This window comes from Lonchura striata, chromosome 4 (genome assembly GCF_046129695.1).
Source record: "Lonchura striata isolate bLonStr1 chromosome 4, bLonStr1.mat, whole genome shotgun sequence".
Taxonomy (NCBI): domain Eukaryota; kingdom Metazoa; phylum Chordata; class Aves; order Passeriformes; family Estrildidae; genus Lonchura; species Lonchura striata.
The window spans coordinates 13,232,435-13,260,407 of record NC_134606.1 but is presented as its reverse complement, the minus strand read 5'-3'; the positions used below and the strand labels follow the sequence as shown (position 1 = coordinate 13,260,407).

At 37.9% G+C, this 27,973-nt stretch overlaps 2 protein-coding genes across 2 annotated transcripts; both read right to left on the bottom strand.

The window, feature by feature from the left end:
• Nucleotides 1-1,476: 1,476 nt before the first annotated feature.
• TMEM128 (transmembrane protein 128) lies at nt 1,477-9,158 on the bottom strand. Its single transcript, XM_021554383.3, has 5 exons — nt 9,041-9,158; nt 7,860-8,001; nt 5,832-5,993; nt 4,676-4,784; nt 1,477-3,321 (listed from the first exon to the last, which is right to left on the bottom strand). Exons 1-4 carry the CDS (start codon nt 9,156-9,158, stop codon nt 4,685-4,687), a joined length of 522 nt encoding a protein of 173 aa, XP_021410058.2. The 3' UTR covers nt 1,477-3,321; nt 4,676-4,684.
• A 9,041-nt stretch (nt 9,159-18,199) lies between these two features.
• LYAR (Ly1 antibody reactive) lies at nt 18,200-27,924 on the bottom strand. The gene is made up of 9 exons (XM_021554379.2): nt 27,856-27,924; nt 26,968-27,135; nt 26,544-26,658; nt 24,442-24,549; nt 22,970-23,053; nt 20,754-21,090; nt 20,382-20,486; nt 19,428-19,513; nt 18,200-19,114 (listed from the first exon to the last, which is right to left on the bottom strand). The coding sequence occupies exons 2-9, from the start codon at nt 27,087-27,089 to the stop codon at nt 18,980-18,982; spliced, it is 1,092 nt and encodes a 363-aa protein (XP_021410054.2). The 5' UTR covers nt 27,090-27,135; nt 27,856-27,924; the 3' UTR covers nt 18,200-18,979.
• Nucleotides 27,925-27,973: the final 49 nt, after the last annotated feature.

Here is a 27,973-nt window from a genome sequence, read left to right as displayed (position 1 = left end):
CCGTCTTCTTTTGAGCAATCAGTACTTCCACTGCTAGGACAGGACCTCGGTTTTCAGCAACTGAGCTCAAAGTAGAAAAAAATTCTGCAGAATTTAGTCCACTTCTTATATATTCGTTTTCCCAATATTTATACACACTTTAAGTATTGACCCTTTTCTACTTAAAATGAATTCTCTTAACTTTAGGTATTTGGATGCCGAGCATAGCTTGGAGGCCAAACACCAAGGTCCTTGTTCTGGCCAAGCAGGTCTTACATTTTTGCTCTGTACCTGTTGGTTGCATATTGATTGGTGACCCACGCCTCGCATAAAATTAAGCCACTAGTTCAACTACAATTAAAAAAAAAGATATACTGAAAATTCAGCACCTATCTTATTCCACTTCCTCTGGCAAAGGAGTAATTTTAAGCTCTTTCTCTTCTGAAGACAGAAATTAATAGAGAGGTTTTTCTCTTATAACAAAGGACACTTTTGAACTTACGTACAAGTGTCTGGGAATCACAAGCCTCTTAAAGAACAGGGAAGAGAAACAATATGGCAGAAAGGTGGAATGGGTGAATTCTGGACAATCACCTATTTAGGTAAACATAAAGAAGTAGTTCCTTACTTATTTTGTCCTGTTCTCAAGAAACAGATATTTAAAGCCATATGCAAATTTCCTTTTGAGAAATGCATTTAACAGGAAGCAAGCCCTATGTTTCTGTCTGGCCTGTTAAATCAAAAGCATAACTAGTCAAACAGGCTTCAATTACCTCTAGTTCACAGCTCATTGTTATCAGAAATGGCATTGTGGAATTGCCAAATCCTACTTCTATCACATATGATGTAACCTTTAAAGAATAACTAAGAAAGATGTTTGTTTTAGAGAACTTCTACGGATAACTGGGATAAATAATCTTCATTGCATGGACTATTTTATTTCTAATTATCCAAGAGCTTCCTTTGTCCTATAAAGCTCTTTGGTGCTGGTACACATTCTCATCCTGAAATTAAATAATGTAAATTGATACAGAAGATACCTATGGTGATCTGTACCAAGAGAATACATTCAAGCTTTAGTAGAGGTGGGGATTTCAATTGCCTCATATTTTTTTTCAGGGAATTATTATGCTAGCTTTCTACTCCCTTGCCCTAAATTTTTTATTTGGTGGTAAGCAAAATAACAAAAGCAAGGAGTTCACAGAAGTGGCAGCAGCATTGTGTCAGGTTACAATAATTAAAATAAGCATTGTTTTACATTCTTACCATATTTGCCACTGCTTCCTTTTGAGCCCATAAGTGAATAAGTACTGTGTTGGATACTCAGATCTGTTACTGAAAGACTGCTGAACTTTCTACAATGGGCATTTCTACCTGGGATTCTCAGAAAGGCATCAAAGAAGGCAGGCAGCTCTCCAGAGGTGAACAGAGTGTTATTACACCTTCAATAAACCCAGCTGAAGGGGCATGATTGACAAAGGTACTCCAAGTCAAGTATAGTATTTAAAATCTACGTGAACAACTATTTTATTAGAAAAAGCAATGAGATGGGGTAGAAGTCTCCAAGAAGTGCAATTAGATGGTTAAACAATTAAATATTGAACAACTACTGGTCACTTTTGTACAAAGTTTATTAAGATGTTCAGAAGAATGAATTTTAAAAATCATGTAGCAAATAGTAATTTTAATTCAGATCACAAGGCAACTTAAAACACTTAGAGCATTTATATAGCTGACAAATAAAAATACAGCTATAATAGTCATCCCTGAGCAATACTGCATTTTAAATATTATAATAAAGTTACTCAAATGTACCTGTGTATGCAGATATAAAATTGTTAAAATCTTTTAAAAAGTGAAGACCTGAAGATAAGCAACTTGCACTTTAAAGATGTGAAGCATAACTGGTTTTGGCTAACTTAAATATTACATTTAAACAAATCAAGCTGTTAACTTACCCTACAAACTACTTCAAATAGTGCTGAATGCACTTTATTTTGGTTTGTCTGATCCTTTGTATTAGATACTATTAGGTCGCAACCTTTTTCATTAATAGAACAGCAACAACCAAAGACAATGTGTATCTCTGTCATTACTAAACATTCCATGTGTTCAGCAATGGTGTGAATTTGGAAGTCAGAATGAAGAACACAGTACCCTTTGACAGTCCAGACTTTAAGCAACACTCACAAGGAGTAGATATTAGCAGGTTTCAATACCCAATTTCAACATTCTTCTATTTGCCAAAAGGCATTCATGGAAAAATATTTACACAAGGATTTACATAAAGTGGTCTAGCAACCAGATGGTTCCCAGGTCTTCAAACAGTTAAGTATCTCAATCAACATGAACAGACACTTAATAAAAATAAAATGCTATTTTATTTTCCCAACTGAATATAACTAATAGCTTTTAAGTTAATATCAGCCTCTTCATTGCTGAGTAAGGAAAATGGCAACTTCATTAACAGGCACTGCTACGAATGAAAATTTGATGTACAGAAAAAAAAAACAACCTGAATATTGAAAAACAGTGCATATATCAAAGGAAATTAATGTGTGCTCCAAATTTCTTGTGTAGTCTTAATATTGTTAATTGTATTAATGGTTATTCACAGCTTGATCATCCACCTTTGGCTGTGGACAAACTGTATGAACTCAAGTAGAATTTATTTATTTAACTGATGGCACTGCCAAATGTCAACCAGTCTCCCTTACCCCTTTTCATACTTTTTTTTAAACACTAGCAGATCTGAATTCAAGACATTAGATAATAAAGTATTTCCTACATGGTAACACATATAGAAATTTAAGAGATCAAGAAATGTCTCCTGTAAGTAAGTTTACAAGTACAAACACAGGTTCCAGATATCAGTATTTTACCTGTCAATTCAAATGGAAAAAATATAGTATTAAAACCCCACAACATTTAAGTATCACTTACTTCCAAATCAAACAACATGATTTGAACAGGAAGTTTGAGTAGGTGACTTCTGAGGCCTCCAGAGATAATATTTAAAGGTCCTCTTCAACACTAACTATTCTGTGGTGCTATTACTTACTACCCTTGAGCTTAATACTCAAATATAAATAAAAGCTTTACAAAACTTTACAAAATGGAAGGCTTCGTGTTACTAAGAGATGTAAAACATTTATCTTCCAGTTATTGACTAATCAGTTGCTTATTCCTATGGTTATGTCCATTGATTTATATATCAAGTAGATTAAGAATTACTGTATTAGAGCAAACAGGCAGTACTAGAAACAACAGAAGTACTGGAATGTAACAAAAGTGACATACACTTTGCAGGATTACAGTTACTTGAATCCTCCACACATTAAGCTGAAAGAAACGAAAGAAAAACCAAATTTAACAAAAATCTTTGAATGTTCTATACACTACACAAGCTGTATCATGTACTAAATTAATTAATGATTTTGGAACACCAAGTAATAACTTGTCCCTAATTATTAGGCCAATAATTATTTAATCTAATGCAGAATTTCCCCACATACTTCAAGTGCAGAGACAGAACACCACTAATGACCGAACCAACAAACATGGATACGTCCATATCAGCAAGTGTGACTCATGTTGCCACAGTAAAGAGATTCTGAATTAAGCATTGTATTTTTCAGAAGTCTGAGTTTTGTCAGAGTAGAAGTTAATTATCTCCTTTAAAATCATGTTTCTTGACATCTCAAAAATAGCAGGGAAAATGCAACAGTGGTTCAGTTTGTTATTAAAAAAAATAAAATCTGGGTTTCACCATCCCAGACATTAAACACATTTTGCCTACAACTTCATCAATTCAAGAGGCTACACTCTAAATCCAGCAATCCAGCACAGTCTTCTTTATGCTGCACTCCCAAAAATGCTGAGGGATCTCTCACTAGAAAGGATTTGTGGTGGCAAGCAAAGTCAAACAGGCTTCCTCCTCATTCCCTTGAGAAGTACAACAAAAAAGACCTGCTGAAGGAATAGCTTCCCTGGATGATATGAGACATTTGTGACACGGGGCACATCCTTTATCCTACTTACTGAGCTGTACTTGGTGTCTTCCTTAGCTATTTACATTTCACTGGATTTGTTTGATAAGTATATCCTAACAAAAGATGTGGCAGTTATTGAGAATGCATTTTTCAAGTCAACAAAACAGATGGGTTGGCCTTTGAAAGTTCTTTTTAGAAAGAACAAAGAACTTCTCATATCTGGCAATTTTCCACACAGCAGGTTGATCTGGGCTGTGCATCACAGAAAATGAAAACAGCACACTTGAAGACAAAGACATGACAAAGATTTCTAATTTTAAAAAATGGAGAAGGCTTTTGTCCATGGATGTTGATATCCTCTCCCTTTTACTATCAGGTCAAACAGCTTTACTAAGAAGTTCTCCCAGTCTAGGTAAAAGCTGCAAGGTTTTGGCCTATACATCCCCAAACCATCCATTCTCACTAATGTTTCTTTTCAATGTCTAGAATGGAATTTTAGAGAAGTGGTAAGGATATTCTTCCCCTTTGGATAACTGCATGTTCTCTGGTTACTCTATACGCCACAAAATGTCATAATTTGAAGAATGTCCACAAAACATAGAGAAGGGACCCCTAAACAGCCTCCCAATCCTTCAATGTCTAACAAAGCAGTTCCCACAACAAGACCAAATACTTCTATGTGTTTAAAAAATTCAATTATTTACCTGAAGGGCTTATCCCAGGAGTGACACAAGCATCACAACACCCATGAACTGAATGAAGAGCAACACAGGTGTGAAAAATGACCAGACTGGCCACAAGGCAACATTGAAGCTGGGAATAAAAGCAGAAAGTATTTGGTAAGTTCAGTTGTCATGTTACAGAAACACCAGGCATACAAAGGAAACATGTCAAAAGAAGAAATAAGATTTAAATTACTTAACCTGGAAATATATTTCTTTGTTTCTGAAAACAAAACACATAAAGGGTAAAGGGTAAAGGTACCTTTTACTTTCAGAAAATCTCTATCTGAAGCCCCTGAAAATTACCTACTCTTTGATTTTTCCATGGGCATACATGGCAGCTGAGAGAAGCTTTAATCTGAGCTTTGCTCCAGACAGATTTCAGTTAACTGAAGAGAGAGGGGAAAACCAACTTACTTTACAACTGTCTTACAAGAATTACAGATTTGACTAATTATAAACCACAGGGAACCTTTCTTTTCTTCAATCTTCTTTTTTTTTCATCATTGCAACAAATACTGTCTGGTACTCTGATACAACAACTAAAAAAGAGGAAATCAATTTTCATGCAGAAAGCAAATAAATTAACTGACACAATGTTCTGATTCATATAACCTCATAAGTAAAACCACTCTTGCTAAAAGAATCATTCTCAGACAAAATATAAACCTTTAAAGTTCATATGGCAGTAGTCAGAAGTCTAACATTTTCTGTATGTCTGCTACTTATAGATTGTTTGATAATGAAGAACTCTGATGGAAACTGATTGAACTGAATTCTCAGACAGACTGCACCTTTGTCTTAATTTGTGCACTGCACAAGTAGTTGCCAGAGGTGAGAAATTTATACTAACAAAGATAACTTCAGTTTTCTCCTAAATTTTCAAGACAGAAAAGATTCAGTACACCTCCAAGTGCACAATATAGTTTCAACTGTTGCAACTCTTGCTTTGTGGATGAAAGTTGAAAGTACAAGAAATTATGCTACATAGAACTGGTATTGTCACCAATACACATAGTAGAATTACATAGAGAATTTCTTATAATTTATAAGAAATTATGCTTCTTATAAAATGAGCCCATTAACACACAGACTTGCACAGGTTTAGCAGAAGTTTGCACACAGTGTTTGAACTCACCAAATTGCTGCTGCTATAAAGGTAGCTGTTGTGATAGGAATCAGTGCAGGGTACTGTTCATCATAGTCCTGAATTCCACAATACCACTCTAGATACAGTATGCAGTAAAAGGCAACAGATAAACATGTAGCCAATAAACAAGTGCCACAGGAAAGCCACCAGCTGCAGGAAGAAAAGCACATTAAACCATGTTTAGCACAATCACACTGCAGTTTGTACAGTAATCTTCACTTGAGTTGGCAAACAGAACAGGCAATATCTGTTAAAAACACAGATTGTGGCCTAGAGTTCCTGTAGGTTTTACCTTAAATTAATTTTACAAAACACTTTTAGCCCTTAAAAGCTGGCTAATATAAACAGCTGAGTTTAATTTTGCAGTGAAACATCCCCTTCATATATTGTCCCCTCAAATATTTTGGAAATTCAATGTGACAGATCTTGTCAGGAATCTACTATACTACCACATCAAAACCACTTTGTCATTAATGAAATAAAATAGGCTCTACTGAAACTGTGCTTTTCACTATACATTAAACTGGTGATCTTTGTGCAACAGAAATGCTGCAGAAAGCTTTAATACAGTTTCAGTTGGGGAACTCTCAAATGTAACCAACAAGAAGCATGAAGATTTTTCTTTGTAACTGCTGAATAAAACCATGGAGAAATCCAGAATTTTAAACTCAACCTCTTTGAGGATACACTTCAAGACTAGTTCAGAAAAGACAACTTGGGAGGAAGATGGACTTTAATAAAATCTGTACGTGTATTAATAAATAAAATTTTGAAAAATTAATTCTCACTATGACTTTATTACAAAATTACAAAGGGCAATCAAGGATCTTCCTACTCAGGTGACATGTGCTCTGGAATGGTACAGCAAACATAGTGCACTACTTTGAAATCTTGTTACTACCAATGGAGAATTCTAAGAGAACTGTTGCCATGGCCTAGACAAGCAGTGCAAGAAGACATGCTCCTGATCCCAAATTCTGATTACACCTTGGAGTCACTGGCTTTGCTTTCACAGTCAGGTGTAGGAAGGGTATAACCAGCCTGGGAGAGCAGCTCCAGAGAACCTCCCAGCACAGAGCCCATGCAGCTTCCCCATACTGATATAACAATGACAACAGCAATGTTTTTTAAAAGCATTTCCAGCTGAAGCTATCTAAAAACATTTAATATACATCAATCCCATTGAAAATAATTTAATAGAAAAGGAAGAAACTAGAAATAAAGATTACTTCACAGAAATTATTTCACTAATATTTTGCTGACCTACTCAAAATCATCTACAGATCTTCTAGAGAAATTAACTTCCCTTTGACCTTTAAGAATTAATTCCAGGGGGTTCATTATAAAAAAATAAAATCAAAACCTTAATAGTTCCAACAAAACAGGCAGCTATTTCTTAGACTTAAATGAAAACTTGAAGGTACAGTACTAAAATGTCTGGTATCAGAGCAAACTTTACAAGCACAAAGATGGCTCAGTAGAGTTTATAGAGAAAAAAAAAATCAATTGTAGCAATTTTTAAGCATTGTATTTACTTTAAAATTAGTTCAATAATATCAGCTTAGGTGGTCATCTGGTCCCATCTCCCTGCTCAAGCAAGCTCAGCTACTGCAAGTTGCCTAGAATCATGTCCAGATGGCTTTTGAGTATTTCCAAGGATGGAGACTCCACAACCTACCTGGGCAACCTGTTCAGTGCTCAGCACCTTCACAGTAAAAAAGCGTTTCTGATCTTCAGAGATCCTCCATTTCAGTTTGTGCCCACTGCCTCTGGTCCTGTCCTGGACACCCCTGGAAAGAGCCTGGCTCTGTCTTCTTTGCACCCTCCCTTCAGGAATTTACATGCATTGACAAAATAGCTCTGAGCCTTCTCTTCTCCAGGCTGAAAAGTCCCAGATTTCTCTATTCCTACAGCAGATCTTGTTCATCCACGATTTAAAATATAGTGACCAGATGTAAGAAACTGAGTATGATTACAAGACTAAAACACACCTTTTTGTAAGAAAAGATACCTTACCTATCTGCTTGCATAGTTTCTTTAATATTTTTTAAAAAATCAAAGTAGTATGTCACAGCTATTGATGTCAAAATCCAGAATGCAGAATGAATATTCAGTCTTTTCAGAGGCCTCATCGTCTTTTCTACAGCTGTAGACTCTTCTGTAAATAAGAACATAATTATAGCACTAAAGCCAGTCATTAAATGAAGTATGATCATAGTTACATAAAGCATGGTGCTTTATCTTTTTAATTCATTTACCTTGGGAGATTATTGTACTCATCATAATACACTTTGTGCTACAAATATTCTAAAAAGCTCTGAACATTTACTGAAATTAATCAGACTAAGCAAGGTATTTTTTGATAAAAGGATTAAAAGCAGTAACAATCAGCACAATACTATATCTGTTTATCTCTTTAGGAAACAGCTGACTAGATTTTGTAAGGGTTGTTTAACTAATTAAAAACCCCTGGTTTATTGAACCATTTTCATTAATCTAGTATATAGAATTTCAGGTTGTTACTTCCAATTACTAATTTATTAGTACCCTTGTTTACGGATTTTAGCATTTGCAAAACGATTGCAGGCATAAATAATTTCTTTGTTCTCAACTGCAGATAATTCACTGCAGTTTATGGACCTAGCTTGACTTACATTGCAAACTTTCAACAGGTAAACTATACCATCATTGTGCAGGAAACTGCCTTCTCTTTTTCCCCACATTACCCCGTACTGTTTTGGAGAGAGCGAGACACCAGAGCAGCAGATGAGAAAGCCATTTTTGTGCACGACAGTAACCAGTAAGACAGGATTTTTGCACACTGTCAAAGAAGGTGTTAGAGGTGGTTTTGATGTCTCACACTCTGAAGTTTATCACTAGGAGCTCCCGGCGGCCTGTGCGCAGCAGTGTCACACGTGCCGATTCCTCCACACGCACCGCCACCAGCCGAGCGTACCCACAGCTCTGCTGGAGCTCACGGGCAGCTTTACTTTTCATTTCCAGATTCCTCCTCATCCTACGGGAGAGCATCCGAGCACTTCATCCGCGGCTACAGGCCCCCGCCATCTCCCCGCCCAGCCCGCAGTCAGAGGCACACCTGAGGGCAGCGGGGCCGCGCTCCGCGCCGCTCGACCCGACGCGGCCCCGCTGCCCGCGGCGGGGCCCGGCCCCGCTCCCCGCGCCCCAGCACCACCCACCGGCCGTCCCGCCGCCCCGGGCAGGCGGCTGCGGCTGCCGCGGGTCCCGGGGCTCCGGCCCGCGCCGCCCCGGGCGCCGCAGCCTCGGGAGCGCGTCCCCGCCGCCGCCCGGCTCCATGTTGGGCCGCTCCGGCAGTGACGCGGCGGGGCGGGAGCGCGGCGGCCGCGACCGCCCCGGCGTGAGGGGAGCGGCGGCGGCCGCCCCGGCGTGAGGGGAGCGGCGGCCGCCGGCCCGGCGCGAGGGGAGCGGCGGCGGCCGGCCCGGCGCGAGGGGAGCGGCGGCGGCCGGCCCGGCGCGAGGGGAGCGGCGGCGGCCGGCCCGGCGTGAGGGGAGCGGCGGCCGCGACCCCGCGGGTGCGGGAGCCGGGAAGCGCTTCGGGAATCGCGCTGAGCCCCCCGAGCGAGGGAGCACTGCCCGGTACAGCCGGGTGCTGCAGTGAGTGAAGGCTGTGGTGCCGAAATGATTCAGAAAAAAAATAAATAAATAAAAACTGTGCATAGAAATGTTTTCCTCATCTGGTTAGGTGTTCTCTAGGGCGGTTGTTAGGGAAATACCAGTTTTGGTGACACAGACCAGTGGTGTAGGTTAAAAATGACTGGAGAATGGTGCTAACACCACCAGGCTCGGTTCGATCCCGTAGGGGCCGTGCACTCGGGGTTGGATTCCATGATCCGGGTCCCTCCCAACTCGGAATACCCTGTGACTGGGAATTGCAAAGCTCTGGGAGGTTTCCAGAGCCACGGGAATCCTGCAGCACTCGAGACTGCGGCTGGTAACTGGAAGTAATAAGCGTATTTGCAAGACAAACTAAGTAAAAGGTAAACAAACTTATAAAATGGTAAAATACATCGTTTCAGTTCTGTAGCTGATTTCTGCATAACGAGATACAAAGGCACATCAGCATATTTCTGGCAAACAAAACCTTGAAACCAATTATATTACCGGGGCTTTCTTTTTATTCACATGGACTTCACGTGGACAAATTCAAAACTAGTCAATTTTGCTGGCAGATTAACCTTAGGTCTGGTCTTTATAAAATTTCTATGAATATTAAGAGTATTGTGAATATGTGTACTGTATCTTCAGGGCCGTGTTCAGTGATTAAGCCATTAACATAGTTTTTAAAATTGAAAATTGTTTCTAATAGTAATGATTGATTAGATGATCCATTTGATTGTTACAAAGCCTGTGCTTTCTCAGAAAAAAATTGTGTGGCATAACATTCCAATTAAGGTAAAAATCCTGCTGACTTCAATGTGGAAGTACCTGTCCAATATGGCAGCTGTTATGTATAGCTTTTCTGTACAGTGGGATTAAATGTAGAAATATTCAATAAAAGCTCAGATTATTATAAGGGAGATTGAAGAAACAAAAACCTAATTTTGGTATGTATGTTTTACTTACCAAAATCAAATTTACTGGCTGTATATAGATTAAAGTTCAAAAATCCAAGTGTTTATTAACCTGATTCTACTTTCCCTCTCAGAAGGCAAAATATTTTGTATTAAAACAGTGATTATGAGAAATGTGTTAAATTTTCACTTACCACATGCATTCTTTGCATATTGTGCAGCATTTATGAGCAGAAGTGCCTTGCAGATACTTCCTCTGTAGTTTTAAAATGAGAAAACAGGAAAATCAAAAAGAATGGAATGTAGACTGTGGTTAAATAATTATGTATTTTATCAATAAAACCTAAAAAAATTTAGGTCATCCTAAGGGAAGAAACTAATTAGGGTAAAAGCTAAGCTTTCTGTGACTTGCACTGTTTTTAAGCAGTTCTAAACCTTCTGGATAACTATATTTTCCTAAACATACTATTGTGTGTTTTATTAATGGGTGAGATTCTAGGGACAAGGGAAAACAGGGTTCTGGTTATTCTTTATTACTGCACATTGACTTTGAGTAAATTCAGCCTAAAAGATACAAGAACAGAAAAAAAAAATCTTTCTCTGCAGAAAGACAGGCCTTCATTTACATCTGAATTTCATGTGAAAGGTGTCATAGTAAGTAGAAATTGTTTTCCCAGCCTTAGAGCATGTATCACATAAGGGCCAACCCTATTGCAGTCATTAGTGACTACAGGGATTATTCTTTATGTAGTTCAGTTGAATATTTTGAAGTTAGCAGCTCATGGGAGATCAGAGCTCTGCTTTCTTATCAATGAAAAAAAAGTCTCTTTGTTTTATTTCCTTTGAGTGAAATGACTACCTCAGCCTTCACTTTCGTCTTAGTGATTCAAATAAGAAACAAAGGAAATCTTCATGCACTTTCTTTGCAAAAGCTATTAATAGGATATATCTTTGATTTAAATGTAGCAATTAAATAAATATGTATGCTTGGAAAGGTTAAAATGTTGTTAAACTGAACACTTCTGTTTACCTACAGAGTAGGTATTGTGCAAAGAGCTGAAATAAGAGCTTCCTTCCTGGGCTCACTATTGACCTTAACTGAGACCGCTCCTGTTCTGTGTTTGTAGAGCTGCAATGTTTTCTGTGATCTTTTCACAGTGCTTGTCTGATTCAGAAATTATTAATCTGCCAAAGAATAGAAAGTGATTGGGAGCTGAACCAAGACAGTCACAAAATGAACAACATAATTAACAAAGATTCTAATCAACGGGCCTGTTATGGGTGACTAATTATTCCAAGTTAATGTTTAAGAATCCCTGCACAAATGTTAGGAAGTGTTTTAAAATGTGATGCTTGATGGTGTAACTTTACTTAAAAGTCTGTGAAATAAATTTGTGAATTTGAAGTTTCAGTGAAAGAAATGTACAAAGGGCAGAGTTTGCAGCAATTTTTTATGACCTGCAGTCCTGGACTCTCACATAACATAATTCAGTTTCTACATCTTGAGAACTGAATTCAATACATTATTTTATTTTAAGTAGAAAATAATGCTTTGTGTGTTTGTTGAATGTCTTTAAATATTCAGGTTTTTTAGTTATAAGGTGAATTTCACAATCTATTTGGATATTTTGAATTTTATTTTCTTGTTGCTCACTGAATATTTGCTGCTTAGTGATTGGTTGGTTATATGTTGATTTACAAGTAATTCTTAATGGTACACAAATGTGGTAGCTTTTTGTTTGTTTCAACTGGGAAGATATAAAATTTAGAATTGGATTTCCCAGTTAAATTCTCACTTTTAGGAAGTCAAATTAGTTTTCTAGTATTCTAGCCAATTTTCATAGCTTTTTCCCTTTACAGAAATCAAGAGCTGAATTAGCCCAAATGTTATCTGTTCACAAAACACCTGGTTGGAATTTTCTTCATTCCATATCTAAGTAGGGTGGGCTCCTTCCTATATTAATTTTTAGCTGAAGTATGTTGGATACAACACAGACATAATTTTTTATTTTGAGGAATGCTTGTGCTATAATATACTTTTTGTTCATGAACTAGGTAATAATAAAGTCAGCAGTAATCTGCTGCTCTTTTTCCACTGTCAGAAGTAAAAGATTGGATGGGTAGAGACTTTCAATTCTTTCAGAACCTTGTTCTTGGACTAAAGTATTGTGCATCCTCTCTTACACTGGGTGAAAATGTAAATACATTGTCTGACTCATCTAGGTAACAAAAAAGCCTCCAAATAGTACAAACAATTCCCCTGCTTTCATCTTGCATTCTTTTAAGTATTTTAAATTCAGTACAATGGAAAAGGACTTAAAAGCATTTGGTGTGAATAACTTTATGCAGATCTGAAAAACAACTACTGGGTAAAACTCAATTGACTCTGAATGTGGTCCATATACAAACTTCTGAACTCAAGCTGAATTCTCATGCGAGTATTAAATTGCAGTGCAGCCTTGGATTGACCCTTCAGGAAGGAAACAATACATAGAATAGTGTGTTTGATACCAAGAAGGCTCTATATTTAAGCATGCAAGCATCTGAACTTCATAAAGAAAAAGAAAGCAGAAAAGATAAAGGCAATTTCAAAGGTGAAGAGGGCATCTAGGAGAACAGAAAAAAAACACATAAAGACAACTAATTTAGCTAGGTATGTTATTCCCTGTGAGAACCCCGGCCTTGCTCTGGGGTCTCATGTGGTGGTGAAATTCCTCCTCCAACCCGTGCTTCCAAAGAAAAACTCCGCAGGCTTAGCTGTTCGGTCTCAAGGCAGTTTATCGCTAGTTATCTAACAGATTATGTTCTTGGACTGCGGCTGTTTGATCAGCGGCCTGGGTAGAGGCACACACACACCCTGACATCCTCTCTATCTGCTGTCTTCTTCGTCTCTCTCCCCGCCCAGGGTTGCTGCTATCTTTTATATGATATATTACGTATAACATGTTTACAATTATTCCCCAATGCCTACTACCTACGTTGCCAAGTGTTTTTCTACTCTAAACCAATCTGTGAGTGCCAACATCACCAAGAACATGGAGGTAAGGAAAAAGAAGGAGGAAGAACAGGATCAGCCCACTTTCCTCCATCTTAGAACTTCTGACCCCCATGTACAAAGTGAAAACCCCCCTGTACATGTGTTAAAACCCCCCTGTACAATACTAAAAAAAAATTCCCCTCTACTTTGTAACTACTTTTACTATACTATCTAACCTTTTGTGACTGCTTGTTCCACCTCCAAAGTTGGTAATTCATTCCATGGCTCAAACTCAAAAGCACAGCTGTTTTTCAACTGTCTGCCAGGGTCTAGAATGCTTCTGACCAAGGCCTGGAACCTCTAAAAATGTCTGAGAGACATTTTGTTCCCACAATTCCCCACCTTGAAAGTTATCAGCAAATTACAAAAAAAAAAAAAAATAGCTGATCTGAAGTATTTATTTGATAGAAGACCATTTTAACCCTCAATTATCCTGATTAAAGATGTTAGATATCTTTAGTGTTTGACACTTGCCTTTTTATAATCAGCAATACGAATACAAGAACTGTTCTGTTCATTCCATCTTTAACTATGCAAACAAAACCAAAATATTTATCCAAATTTATCCAAATATCCAAAAATCATCCTATTTATAAAAAGAAAAAAATCTGGATGAACCATTCTCCGAGAAGTAGCTAAGCAAATTTTCTTATTCTCTCTCACTTTGAAATCATTTGTTGAGTTTCACTTAACTATGCTTACTTTCTTGAGGGAGTACAATGGCTCTCAAAATGTTTTCCCAAGACTACAGTTTAATGATACAAAGCACTTGGCAGCAATACTCCAGCTATAATTGTTCTTGACTACTCAATCCCCAGTAGTGGTACATAATACCTCTCAGTTTGAGGATTTGATCTGGTTTTAAAAGCCTGCAAAAATGCAGGGGCTGGTAGAGAGGCAAAAACAAATGGCCAGATGTGGGAGAGTGGGAAAGAGAACACTTGGGACTTAGTGAAACTGATTTCTTTACTTAGGAGAAAATCTGTGCAACCATTCATCTGTAACAATATGAAAAGAATTTCTTAGGGCATTTAGGAACATCCGAAAGTGTGTTTTTTGAATAGTGAATGTCAGATCTAATTCACACAGGAGAGACTATCAGTTGTGGGAATGAGCATTCAAATGTATCATTCAACATTTACTGTACAGGAATATTGGTCTCTTTAGGTGTGACACTTTATTTCTCTATTGGTAGAGGTTAGCACTATTTTTGGCTGTAATAGAATATTAACTATTGTTTTGGAGATATCTCCAAATCACTGCCTGTGATTTGACTGAAGTATTAAAGCAGGGACAAAGTTTCTTGGGCATGTGGCTCTCACTGTTAACAAAATTGGAAAGTACAGCTCAGCACAGCAACAGCTCATTGATGTGTATTGTGGGAAGCTCATGTTGCTTCTGTGAAGTCTTGAAAAAAAAAAATAAACACAAAACAAAGCTCTTACATGTTTCATTCAAAGAAAAGGGATTTTTTACCATTGTCCTTCACAGTCCATTACCACTTACATATTCTGTGGGGTCAATTTTTCATGTATTTTGAACAGGTATTGTAATTAATTGGACAACAGAGTTAGAAGGAACACTGAGTACTAAGCTGTCCAAGACAGACAAGAAGATGTTACCTTTATGAAGACTGAATTCAGCAATTTGAATTTTTGGCTGGAGGACTGTTGTACAATTCCCATTACTGCTTTGACTAATCTGCATAACATAAACAGGTCCTTTAGAACATCAGCTGAGCTCAGATTTTTTTCTTCTCATGGAGAACTTACCCAATGCTAACCCTCTGGAACCACTTGAGTTCTGAAGGTTCACCAAAAAAGCTGAAACTTTCAAAGGCATAATGCCTCAGGCAGAACTGTAGGAGCAAGAAGCAGAAGGAAATGTATTTTCATGGTATAAGACATAGTAAGAAAGAACAGTCTAGGAGAAAATCCTGGTCCTGTCTCATCCACAGAAAACATGAGTCTTTGTCATGTATGGACACATGACAATACACGGAGTGTCAATAGATGTGTATTCCTCCAGGAATTCTGTCTCATCAAGAAAAAAGGCCAGCAGAAGGGCAAAAAATTAAGAGTATAAAAGTGCACTTTGTGTTTATACATTAATGGCTGGATGGTGGAAGTTCATTGTGTGGCTACTGCAAGGGACAGAAGGAAGGAAGAAACTGTGGTTTGAGCCATATGCAATGCAGGTGAAATTCTGGTTCTTTTTTATTCACGTTGTTTTTGTCACCTAAGTGAGATGTAGTGATCTGAATACTTTCAAGTTAATTTCATGCTGCCTGAGAAGAAGATCCCATTATGTTTAAAAGCACCTTTTTATCTGGTAAACCAAATATGAGTTGAGCTTGACTGTAATTGGGCCTTAATTAGGCTTTTTATACTAATTTTGTAGTAATGTATTTCACATAGAAGTTTGAGAAGAGGGGTTTAATGGGTGGGCAGGCATAAAGACAAAATGTCTGTTTTTCTGTTACTTTCAAGTAATTTTAGGAACTATAAAACTACTTCTGCTAGAAGTCAGTATTTTACTTCTGCTGTAGCTCAGGTATGAAGTTATGTAGCAAGAGCAGTTTCTACTAAAAGATTCTGAGAAGGGCAAAACACACAGAAGACTGGACAATTCTAAATCTTCTAGAATAAATTTAAAAAGGAAAGATAAAAAAAGATGTGTTTGGAAAGGACTAAGATCTATGATCTGCAGTCTTGAAGAAAAATGTCCAATCTAAGCAAAAAGCTTGGTTTTTCAGCCTTTGCTGTCTGAGACCATAAAAGCATGAGGATTCAGGTGCAAAAGGAATTGCATCCAAGAATTGCAAAGAGAAGCAGATTACCAGGGGCAAAAGGAACTGTATCTGAAAAGTGCAAGGGAAAGTTACTAGTAAAACTTCCTCTAGTCCAAGTGAAATTTAGAATTCAATATAAAGTAACACTTCCTGTAAAAGTACTAATGGGAAACATAATATACAGCTTTTCTTGGCTGACAGAGCAGAAAAGAAACTTAGAGGACTTATTCCTGTTTTTTCCTTAAAGGCTAATCTGGAGAAGAAAGGGATAAATGTTGAATATATTGACTGAGGTATCTTGTAACCTGTGAATACAGCTCAATGTACAGAACAATATGCCTTTTTTCACTTATCTTGCACAAAAAGTTTAATATTTGGTCTCTTATTTCCTTAATAAGGGTGACTGTTACAGCCTTAAAAGTTTCCGAATGAAATCATATATTGGGTCTCTGTATCCTGTGGTCATCAGCTACGAGCCACTACTCATGTTGGGCTCTGACTGCTTTGTCCTGATGCAATTGGATTATAGCACCAGGTGGGAGGATCAGATTTCTCTGGAGAAAGAATGAACTACTCTAATGCACCAGGACAGTGGAGGGCTGAGCACAACAAATAAGTAGCTGTCCTTTGAAGCTTTTTTTCTTCCAATGATTAAAGTCCCTGCTTAAGTGCTTATGCTATAGTTATAATGAAAGCCACTAGCTTTAAAAAATTTCCTAATTTCTTCCTTCCTTACCCTGCCACAAAGACACTTGATTTTTCAATATCCTATTTTAGAAAGGAAAATTTTAACAATAAGGTATAATTGGAGCTATGTTATGCTGTTTAGAAAATAACTAAAACATATTCTGGATTAAAACAATACTGGTAAATATGCTGCTTAATTATTGAATAAAAATTAGAATAGAATAGAATAGAAATTATTGAATATAAATTAGAGGGGTCCTGCTGTTTTTCTGTCTTCTTGAAGGATTCTCAATGATCTGTGAGGGATTTTGCCTTCCTCTGAAACAATTACCACCAAATTTACAGTAAATTCAATCTGCTCAAGACATCATTAGTTGCAAGGAGTAAATTAAAGTCCAGATCTGTTGTAAGGAGAAAAGCCAAATTCAGTCCTCTGAGTACTTTATTAATTGTCTAATGAAAAAACATTGAAGTTGGGGTTTTTTTTTCCCCTGGAGAGCTGCATGTCAAGAATGCAACTATGCATAGACTGGAATAGCACTTGAAGCCTTCTACTATTAGAGGCATAGACTCGTCTACCATACTACATATTACTTACCAAACTTACCATATTACATTACATATTACATATATGACCATACTACAGTATTCCCTGGAACACCCAGAAAGAAAAATATGCCTACACATCATATTGTTCCCCCTCCCCCTCTTTCTGCCAACAGAGCAGAAAAAGGTGATACTACTGCAGCAACATACACGGAGGTTATACTGTTGTAATTATAACTGAGCTTACTTGCAACAGACTCCCACTAATGACTATAAAATTGAGGCATGCATTAGATTAATGTCTGCCAAATCATGAGGGAAAAACTGAACATCAGCTGGTGCTGCTTTACCCTTTACACAGAGAGGGGAAGAATAATCTACAGTATCTTTACTACTCCACACAGGCAGCACTAACCCAACCATGGCAATGCACAGGGGAGTACATTGTTTGAACCTTTAAGAGTGATAACAGTTAAAGCAGGAAAGAAAATTACAAGGTCGCATCCTAGTCTGATAGCTCATCTACATACTGTTGATTTGATATTCCTTATTCCCAGCTTTCAACTGATACATGATCAGTTTCAACAACAGGAAACTTCCTACATGGAAGTAATTTTGCAATTAAGTAAAAACCTATAGAACTTCCCCAGTAATTTTCCCCAGGCAGCTCTGTCTCTTACATACCTGTAACACTTCTAGCCTAGCTAAATTGTTTTGGTGACAGCAATACAATAGCCTCTTCAAATGATGTATAATTTGTGGATTTATTATGAAATTATAAAGTAACAAGATTAATTAGATTTAAGCTTGTGTTTTAAAGTAATATATTTCATCAGTCAATTTTTACTCCATGTAACCACTTCTGTTGAAGTCAGTTGCATTACTAATGAAGACTTTCAGTAAAAATGCATATACAGGTAACTCAGTCTTTAGATTTTCACTGAATCTGACATATTGCATACACAGATCTGCCATTTTATTTATACATTTTTCAACACAGAATCAACAGTTTATTAAAGGCTGCAAACATTTTTCAACACAGAATCAACAGTTTATTAAAGGCTGCAAACACTACCCACAGTGTGTGAAGTGGGTATCAGCCATAGCATTTTGAATTTTAGCATAATAAAACATTTATTCCTCAGTGGGTTTTTGAATATGAAAATCCTATTTGCTCTGAAAAATAATTCCTGCAAAAAGCCACACAACCCAGGTCCTGAAAAACATTCATGACTATAAATTACATACATTACTGGAAGAATATTAATACAGTAGGCCAGCAATTATTTTCAATGCCTCTTAAAAATTGTACCAAAAAATATACATCTTCCGTAAAATCAAAAAATAAAATATCTGAAAATGTTCTGTGGTAAATCTAGAAAAGGGGGAGGGATTCAGTATTAAAAGTTAAATTCTCCTTTCATATACACAATTTATACCAATGCACAGTAGTTGTACAGCTGACAGAAGGATTTGACTGTCTGCAAGATTAAAATACAACAGCTATGAAAAGTATGCAAACTGTTTATTTCACAAGTTTCACTTTGTCCTTTAGAACTCTAAATTTGGGATTGTTATTCACTTTCTTATTGAATATGACTAGGATCTCCTCTTCTTTTTTGTGATGTTCACCAGCTACTGCATAATATTGAGCTATCACCTGCACAAAGACAGAGAAATGGTTTTTAGTCCATGAAGATGATTCCATTGTAAGCAATAAGTTTACATTACTGCATGAAAAGTGGCATGGAAGCTATTGTACTATTATTCCTTTTCAGAACCAGCACTGAATTTCTTGTGTAATTCAGTAAGCACCATAAAACCTGTCCTTCAGCTGACATTCTGTTAATTGATATTCCATTAAAAAATGTTGAACTTTCTTTGTTTATGCCAGCCATAATTTTCTGAGCTTCAGCATTACACAAATAAATTCACAAGACCAAAGGAGATTAAAAAAACATGCTGTACAGTACCTTTTTTCTTAGTTTCTTAATTGAAATTTCATTGTCTGGAGCCTGTTTCAAAACTGCTTTGATGGTTCCCTTCCAGTTGAATTTACCTAGAAAATAATTAGGTGTACAAGATTTTAGCAAAAGGAGGTATTCTGGGTTTTCTTCTCTACTAGTAACCAGCCATCAATCTCCTTATTTTGGAATCAGTTTGGCCACCACAACAGTTGTTACCTTACTGACCCTACAGCAGGAAGGTGTCAAGCATAAAGTCACCAGCTGTTCCTGAATATAAGATGGAACAGAGATGAAGAATCAACACAGTACTTGAACAACAGGGATCAGAATTGTTTTTACTTAACTTCTGCACTTCAGATATTAAGAAGAAACTCTTAAATAACACAGGAATAGTTAAGATCCTGTCTTTCACACTTAAATCACACAGTCAAATTTGACCATCCCACCTTCAGAGGTGATTAACTGGTGGTTTCCAAATACATGATCTGTATGTTCAAACACAGTCAGAGCACAAGGTGCTAGGCAGAAGCAGGTTAATCTAAGTATAAACTAAGGTCCAATGTATCTGAAGTCAAATTTATGATTCACTGAGCAAAAATGGGGATATGACATACACCAAGAGGTCTAAGAGTTGTTACCCTTTTTGTTGTGTTGTTTAATGTGCATGGCAGCAGGAAAGAGACCCACTGTGGTGAAACCTCAATGTCCACTGGAAATAAGCAAAGCCAAAGGCTGCCAGTACAGCACAAACAACAAATCAGAGAAGTAATTAGTTATCAGGTGTTAAGAGTAGCAGAGGCTATTTACTCTGGAACAAATGTGTATACACACATATACATACATTTATGTATACTGAGGCACAATTTATTTCATGGCTTACTACAGAAGCAGTATTTGTATCACGCATTAGGTCTTTTCCAGAGTAGTTTGTAACAATCTAAACTGTTCCTTTAACAATACCTTTCTCTGTTCCCACATTTTCTTCACTGTCATTGATGTTTTCTGTTTCCATGTCTTCCGAAATACTTTCAGTTTTCATTCTCTTTGTTTTAGTATGAGGCTCCTCTAGAGATGGAATTGGACAAAACATACACAAGAAAGATTTAAAACTAGAAATTCTGACATGACCTAAGCTTTTGTTCTTGTAACATGAGTTTATATTTGCAAAGTGGTTCAGATTTTATAAAAGAAATGTGCAATCATTGTTAAAAAGAATCTAATTTGTATATCTAATGCACTACTTTAAAATTCTGCTTAGGTAGTTTATTGAGCTTTGGAACTGAGAAAAAGGATCTTCAAAACAAACATGAATATAAGTTGTATGATGGATACCTTCTATATGTTTATGTTTGCGTTTCTTTAAGTTTCTTTCCCCTTCTCTTTCACAGTGATTGCCATTTCCATTTATTTCAAATTCATCCTCTACGCTCTCTTTTCCTTTTTTGGACTTTTTACTCTTTTTTACTTCTTCCTGGTTTTCCAATTTCAGATCTTTTTTCTCCTTCTTTTTGTTCTTTTGCCTCTCTTCTTTTCGTTCCCTCTTACTCTTTTTTCTCTCAGTTTTTGCATCTGTAATTCCATTTTCTTCTGCGTTTGTATTTTCCCCAGTTTCTGCAGACTGCTGTTCTTCCTTCTGTTGTGGTTTGTCTTGTTCTTTTTCATTTGAAATCTTTTGTCAAAAGAAAGACAATTACAGTTTTTACGTGTGTTTTTTGACATTGCAGCTTTTCTCTACTAGATCATTGGTAACTGTTGAGAACACTGATATCCTGAAATCAATTAAATTGCTCACATGTGATGTCACCAGTTACCTAAGAAGCAGCATTACTGAAATAATGTGCCTGATTCTTCTTTTAACTTAACAGACTAAATGCTAATTACCATCACAGAAGAAATGTTATCTTACAACATAAGTAATTCCTAGTTGAAGTGTCTATAGTGTTTTAAATTATTTGTTAAATGTAACTAAGGAAATGACAGCTCTTTAATTTACACAAACAAAACTACAGCATGTTACAGCAAGATGCAGAACTGATTCCCAAATACACAGCCCTTGAGTAATAATCTCTTCTGCCATCCACTTCCCTGTCTTAGATGTGTCTGGGACAACAAACTGTTATGACAACTGTTATAACTGTTATGATGCTCAAAAAGGCACTCCTGCTTGTTTTAACTGTACTTTTCTCAACATATTTGGTTTTCTTTTAATGCTCCCGGGCTTATAATGATTTTCTCATAGAATACTCAATGCATTAATGAAAAATGTAATGTTCAATTTAAACTTTAATTTTAATAATTACAAGTGGAATACAATTACTGAAATGTCAGTGTAGCTATTTAGAAAGAGAACAGATCTTTATACAAGCAATTTAACATCAATATGTTTTTATAAAGAGTTATTTTAATTAAATTTGAATTCTACTTAAGAATTTCCACTGAGTATATACATTTCAGGGTATGCATTACAAATCATATCTTAAAATCTTTTTCGGATTCTTAAAGGTGAATTGAAAGGCTGTGCTATATATTTTATTTTAATGCTATGCACTGCGGACAGTGTAATTGTTTCCATTTGTGTTTAAGTAAAAGGTTTTCAGATTGAAGACATTCTTAAAAATTAGTTTAAGTCAACTGAAAACTGCTTATGACTTTAGTGAAGTTGTATAAACTCAGTATTAATTCTCCAGCAAAACAGTGTACTTCAGTGTCCAGAATTTCTGTTATGTTCTTCTCCTTTATTAAACAAGTTTCTTTCTTTCCTGGCTCTTACATTTGGATTCTTCAGAAAAACTGCAAATAAATTTAACTGGAATCATCAAATCAGAAACACAAAAAATCATCGACAGGGGATTAATGCCAAAGCTTTGCCTACACTCTTCCTCAAAGAATTTGGGGGAAAGGGGAGAGAGCATCTTTATATCAGCTGAGAAATCAGCTCCTCCAACAGCTTTTGCGTGGCAGCAATAGATGCAAACAAACAACACCCTACCAAAACACACTGAGCTAGTAATGAAATACCAAAGAATTAGGCACTGACAAAAGGTCAGAGTGAGTCCACAATTTGGACAAAGAAATGGGAGGAACTTGTGCCACAACCTGGAGGATCTCTCTCCCCACTAATGAAATAGGTAAACTATGTGCTTGCTAATTTTTCACTCCAATACACATGAATTTGAGACCAATAAACTCTGAAAGATGTCTTGTTCTGTCTTAGTGAGTGACTAGACTAGAACAAAGATAAAGGCAGTGCTTTTTCCTTTTTTTTATGCACTAGTAGCATAAATTAGCCTTCTGATTATCATGCCACAATTGTGTCGCCATGTCCAAGTTTTCAATCACAACCTACTCAGCATGAACAACCACTTCAGCAACAGCTTTTTATTCCACAAATAAACAACTTAGTCAAGAAATATTACATTGTAACATAATGTATTGGAACTATGGGAGACAATGTTTCCACTAACACCTACAAAGGGAGTTTGAAAGGTTTGCCTTCAAACATTTTGGAGTGCATTCACATTTTGTAATGTACCTCCAGTTAAACTTACATTTCTGGTTGCTTCTGAGAAAACATCCCACACTTGATCTTGCAAATTGCTGTCCTTAATTCTCAAACTGTTCTTGATCCAATTCTGTGTATAGAAAAAACGATAACTGAAAACATGCACCTCTGACTTTATTTCTTCTTTACCATATAATTGGTTGTGTTTTTTTTCATTTAAGAATCCAATCACTGCTTTTGACTAAGATCTGGTTAGAGGTTAGTCCTATTCATCTCTCAAGCCTCCTTGCGAAATTGTTTCACATATATCTAGGTACTGTTAGGAGGCTACACCATATATCTCAATTGCCTCACCAACAGCCATCCCCAAGTGGTTAAACACACACAGAAGATAATCCTCAAGCTTTTTGATACTAATGGCTATGTTAAGGTCCCACCAAATCATCTGACTGTTCCCATGAGTTAAAACATTAATGATCTGATCTTATTTGTGTACTGGACATATGGTCACGATCCTAAATGGATACCTTAGTCTATTACAAGAAAGTATAATTTAAACAAATATCTCAATGCAAACATTTTGAAAAGTTGTTTGGGTTATTGCAGGTGTTTCTGGTGAAAAGGAAAATATAGCAGTAAATAATGCAGTAAACTATCTGCAAGAGATCAACTTTCAGAAATGTGGAATTCAATGTTAAATGTAATGGAAAGATTTTTGCATTGCAGTGAAAAACCCAGGAAAGGTGCATTAGTAAACTGGAACAATTAATTGCAAAAACTTCTGATCTTCCACTGCAATGTATCTTATCAAAAAAAGAGGCTTCTGGAAAATACCATTTTTCCTGCTCAGAACATTAATCCTGCAGGGAAATAGTCTAACCTTCAGCTTGCTAGCAGCAATTTCACCACAGCTCTATTAAGTTCTATTTGAGTGCTTTGGAAGCAAGCCTGATCTTCTCTCAGCCTCACAATCTGACAGGGGGCTGGCAGGGGGAAAGGCCCATTTGTGAGTAATTCTTCACTTTTAATGAAATTCTTTACACACAGTAAATTTTCAACATCTGTAATTTACTTTAGCGAAGAATGCAGAGTGGGAGGGTCTGTCAGAATACTGAGTAACAGGAAAACTCTCAAAACAGGACCTTGCCTTCAGGAAAAAACAAAGCCAAAGAAATAAGAAATCTTTAAAAGTATGTCTAAGAATTTGGATATTCAATAGTAATAGCAAATAGTCAAAAAAAAAAGACTACTGAAAACAGAACAAACCTATATATGGAGATTAAGCTTAAAAGGTAAGTCTGGCATAATACTTAATTCAAATGGTAGACCAAGAGACCTTTTAAGGAAATAAATGTATTTTACAACCACTGCCTATTTGAAATTCAGTTATTGCACAATCTATATGAATGCCCAGATATGCAATTTGTCTCACCTTTGTTAAAAGAGAGTGGAATTCCCTTAAAAAGTCTGGTTTTATGCTCACTGCACAGATTACTACAAATCTCTATTAAAACATACCTGAAACTTTACTTTTTTTCTTGGAATGTTATCAAAGGCACGCATTTGCTCCAGGATGCTCCGCACTTTAGGGCTTATGTTTGGCTTCTTCATTACTTCATGAATTTTCTGAATGAAGAAAAACAGAATTAAATCAGCAAAGCAGCATAAGGATCAAACAGTACATGTCAGGTGTGCAAGTCTGAAATACACTGGGCAGAAATCACCCAGCACCCACAGCTGGTATAGTCTGCTCATAGGAAATGTTCAAAAAACATGAGAAAAACACTGACCTTTGGCTCTATCATAGCTCATTAAATGTGCCAAAGTTATCTATATAAACATTTATACCTGTGTAATAAGCAGAGGTAAGCAGGACTGCTCACCAGTGCTTTCTGATGAATAAGTTACAAACTGTAATAAAAAAAAAACATTTCAAACTAAAGTAACTGTATCACAGAAGGGATTTTTGCAGCGCATAAAAGACCTGTATTAAGAAAAGCAACTTTGGTTTTGGAATTAATTATGAAAAATCAGGCTTACTTTTGATGCCACAGCTGACATGCATTTCTTCTGGCAGCAGTGCCAGCTTCAACAAGCATTTATCCTGTATGACAGCTCTGGATATTCCTGTGCTATGGGTGTCAGCATGAGAGAAGAGAGATTAGACCAGGCTCTCATGGCAGCCCCTTGAACAGCACTGCTGCTTGTGGGGGGAAAAAAGCTCTGGGCTTCCCAGGACTTAGAGAGTGCAGCCAGTGGACACTGCAGAGCTTTCCTGTACTTCTGAAGATCTGGTGACTGAAAGGCTTTGTGAATATGTTAAGACTATCAGAAAAAGGTGTCTGGTCATAATCTCTCATCCTTCTACATAAGAATCATTTACTATTGAGGCAGGCTACCAATGCTCACAAGCAACAACACTCATGTCATACTGCCTTTACAAATGTCCTCAAACGTTTGAGTGTTCAATCTCAACAAGAGCACTCATCTCTGACTTTAATGGTATTCATCATATGCTTCAAGTATGCATGCAGCTTAGAACCTTCTTAGAATGTGTTCTACATGATAGAAAGCAACAATTTCCATGCATAAATGTGATCTAACCTACTACTAATGGAGTTTTAAATGAGTTTGAGGTCCTTCCAAAAACCCTTGAATGAAAGCCATAAGAGGGTAGATTCTTGTGTAAGACAGAAAGAGTACGAGATATTTCTATCCATGCTGGAGCTTCTCCTGTTCAACATATTTACAAAACAGCTGACAAATTTACATATTAATTTACATACTTACAAAATATCTGACAAGAGGATGGAAAATGAAAATAACCCAATGATATTGAGCTATTCAGGATGAGGACTATGAGGATTCCAGAAAGATCTTAAGAAAATGAGTGACTAGGTAATAAAAAAGTGAAATACAGTCAACACAACTTCACATAAAGCCAGAAGAAAAGGAAAAGCAATCTTAATTTCAGATCTAAAATGGCAGGCTTTAGTTGACCATTGGAGCTTAGATACAGTATCTCAGGGTCAAAATAGCCAATTCCATGAAAATGCCAGCACAATGACCAGCAGCGGTGTATAAAAACCGAATTAAAAAACCACACAAAAGTAGATTAACTGACAAAAACAGTTAGAAAGGAATAAAGGACACAGAAAACATAATTGTGACACGTGGTAAATCTATGGTTCTCTTATATCTTGAACAGCACTTCACAAACATACAGTACAGTGGGAAGATTTTAGAAGACCAAAGATATAATTTACATATGCAGAACAACTGAGTAGGGCAGGATTTTTGAGCCTTGAACAAAGAATATGAGATGGGGAGGGATGCCTGACAGAGGTCTACAAAAGCATAAATGGCATGAAAAGGAGGGACAACTACCAATGTCTCTTTGTATACAGATGGGAACATTACACTAAGTCAAACTAGTAAGAGACATATTCAAAACAAGACACTTTTCTTAAGAGATAAACACACACCTGTCAAGGAAATGTCAGAAGACAGCCGGGGATATTGATAAAAACAGATCTCTGGCTTGAGCTAGTATAGGCTCTTTTCTGTCTTTGATAATTACAGACAATAGTTACTGTAGGTGCACACAATAAAAAACATACCTGAATCCACTCCTGCTGTTTAGCATCTCCTTTGTTCGTTTTGGCTTCAAAGCCTTTCCCACCATATTTCTGGTCTTCACTTACACACTTCACGTGTTCTTTATAGTCATCACCCCTGAATATAAGAGATTTTTAACCACAGGTCATTGAAATGCTTCACTCTTCAAACTATGCAACACTTAGCCAACCAACAAGATTAAGTAATAGATAATTTAAATTAACAGATCATTTAAACCCTATTACTGTCAACTCTTAAATTATAAAAATGTGATGTGCTTAAAGTAAATGCTTGTAAGACCACAGGCATTTCTGTCATGCTTACAGCTTTCAGTGAAAGTTTCTGACTTGCATCAATTATATTTGTGACAAGAGTGAGGAAGTAAGTCTGTAGAGTGAGCAAAGCTATTTCCCATTCTTTACATACCAGAAATCCTTGCCACAATCCATGCAAGACAGGCACTGACACTTTCTGCAGATGTTCACATGCTTTTCAACCTGTGCTTTCTTCACAGCTTCTCCACACGCATTGCATGTGAAAACTACCATGTTGGCAAGTGGTCAGGAGCCTCTTCCTTCCCACAAAAACGCAACTCTAGGAATACAAGAAGAAGATCTTAATTTATAGCTTGAAAGAAACACTTGGAGGGCCGAAGCGAAACACAGCCGTGCACCCACTGACAGACAGGGTGCGCAGCCCGCTGCTGCACGTGTCAGAGCTCGTTCCACCCGAGTCCCTCCCTGAGCGCAGGGGAGATCAGCACCCCGGGAACCACAATCCCTGCACCCGCCACCCCAACAGGGAACCAGCGACCCCGAACCCATCACCCGAACCAGGAACGGGTAACCCCCGAACCCATCACCCGAGCCAGGAACGGGTAACCCCCGAACCCATCACCCGAGCCAGGAACGGGTAACCCCCGAACCCATCACCCGAGCCAGGAACGGGTAACCCCCGAACCCATCACCCGAACACCTGTAACCCCTGCACCCGCCACCCCAACGGCGGAACCGGTGTCGCCTGTACGGCCCCAGCGCGGATACGTCGCGCAGGGCCGTTCCCGGTCCCCTCCCCTCCCGTGCGGGACCCCGCCGCTCCATCCCGCTCCCCGCAGCTGCAGACCCCTCTCGGCCGTGCCCCGCCGCGCGGCAGCGCTGAGAGGTGGCCGGGCCGCACGGCGTGGGAAGCCCGGCGTGGCCGCCACCCGCGCTCCTGTGCGGCAGCCGGCTGCTGCCGTGCCGAGCCGAGCCGAGCCGAGCCGAGCCGAGCCGAGCCGAGCCGAGCCGAGCCGCCCCCGCTCTCGCTCCCCCGCACCTCAGCGGCCGCCGCCCGCGCGGCACGCGCCGCACCGCCCGCTCCGGCCCCCGCCGCCCGCGCCTGCGCTGCCCCCGCTGCCCCCGCCCCGCGCACCGGAACGGGAACGGGAACGGGA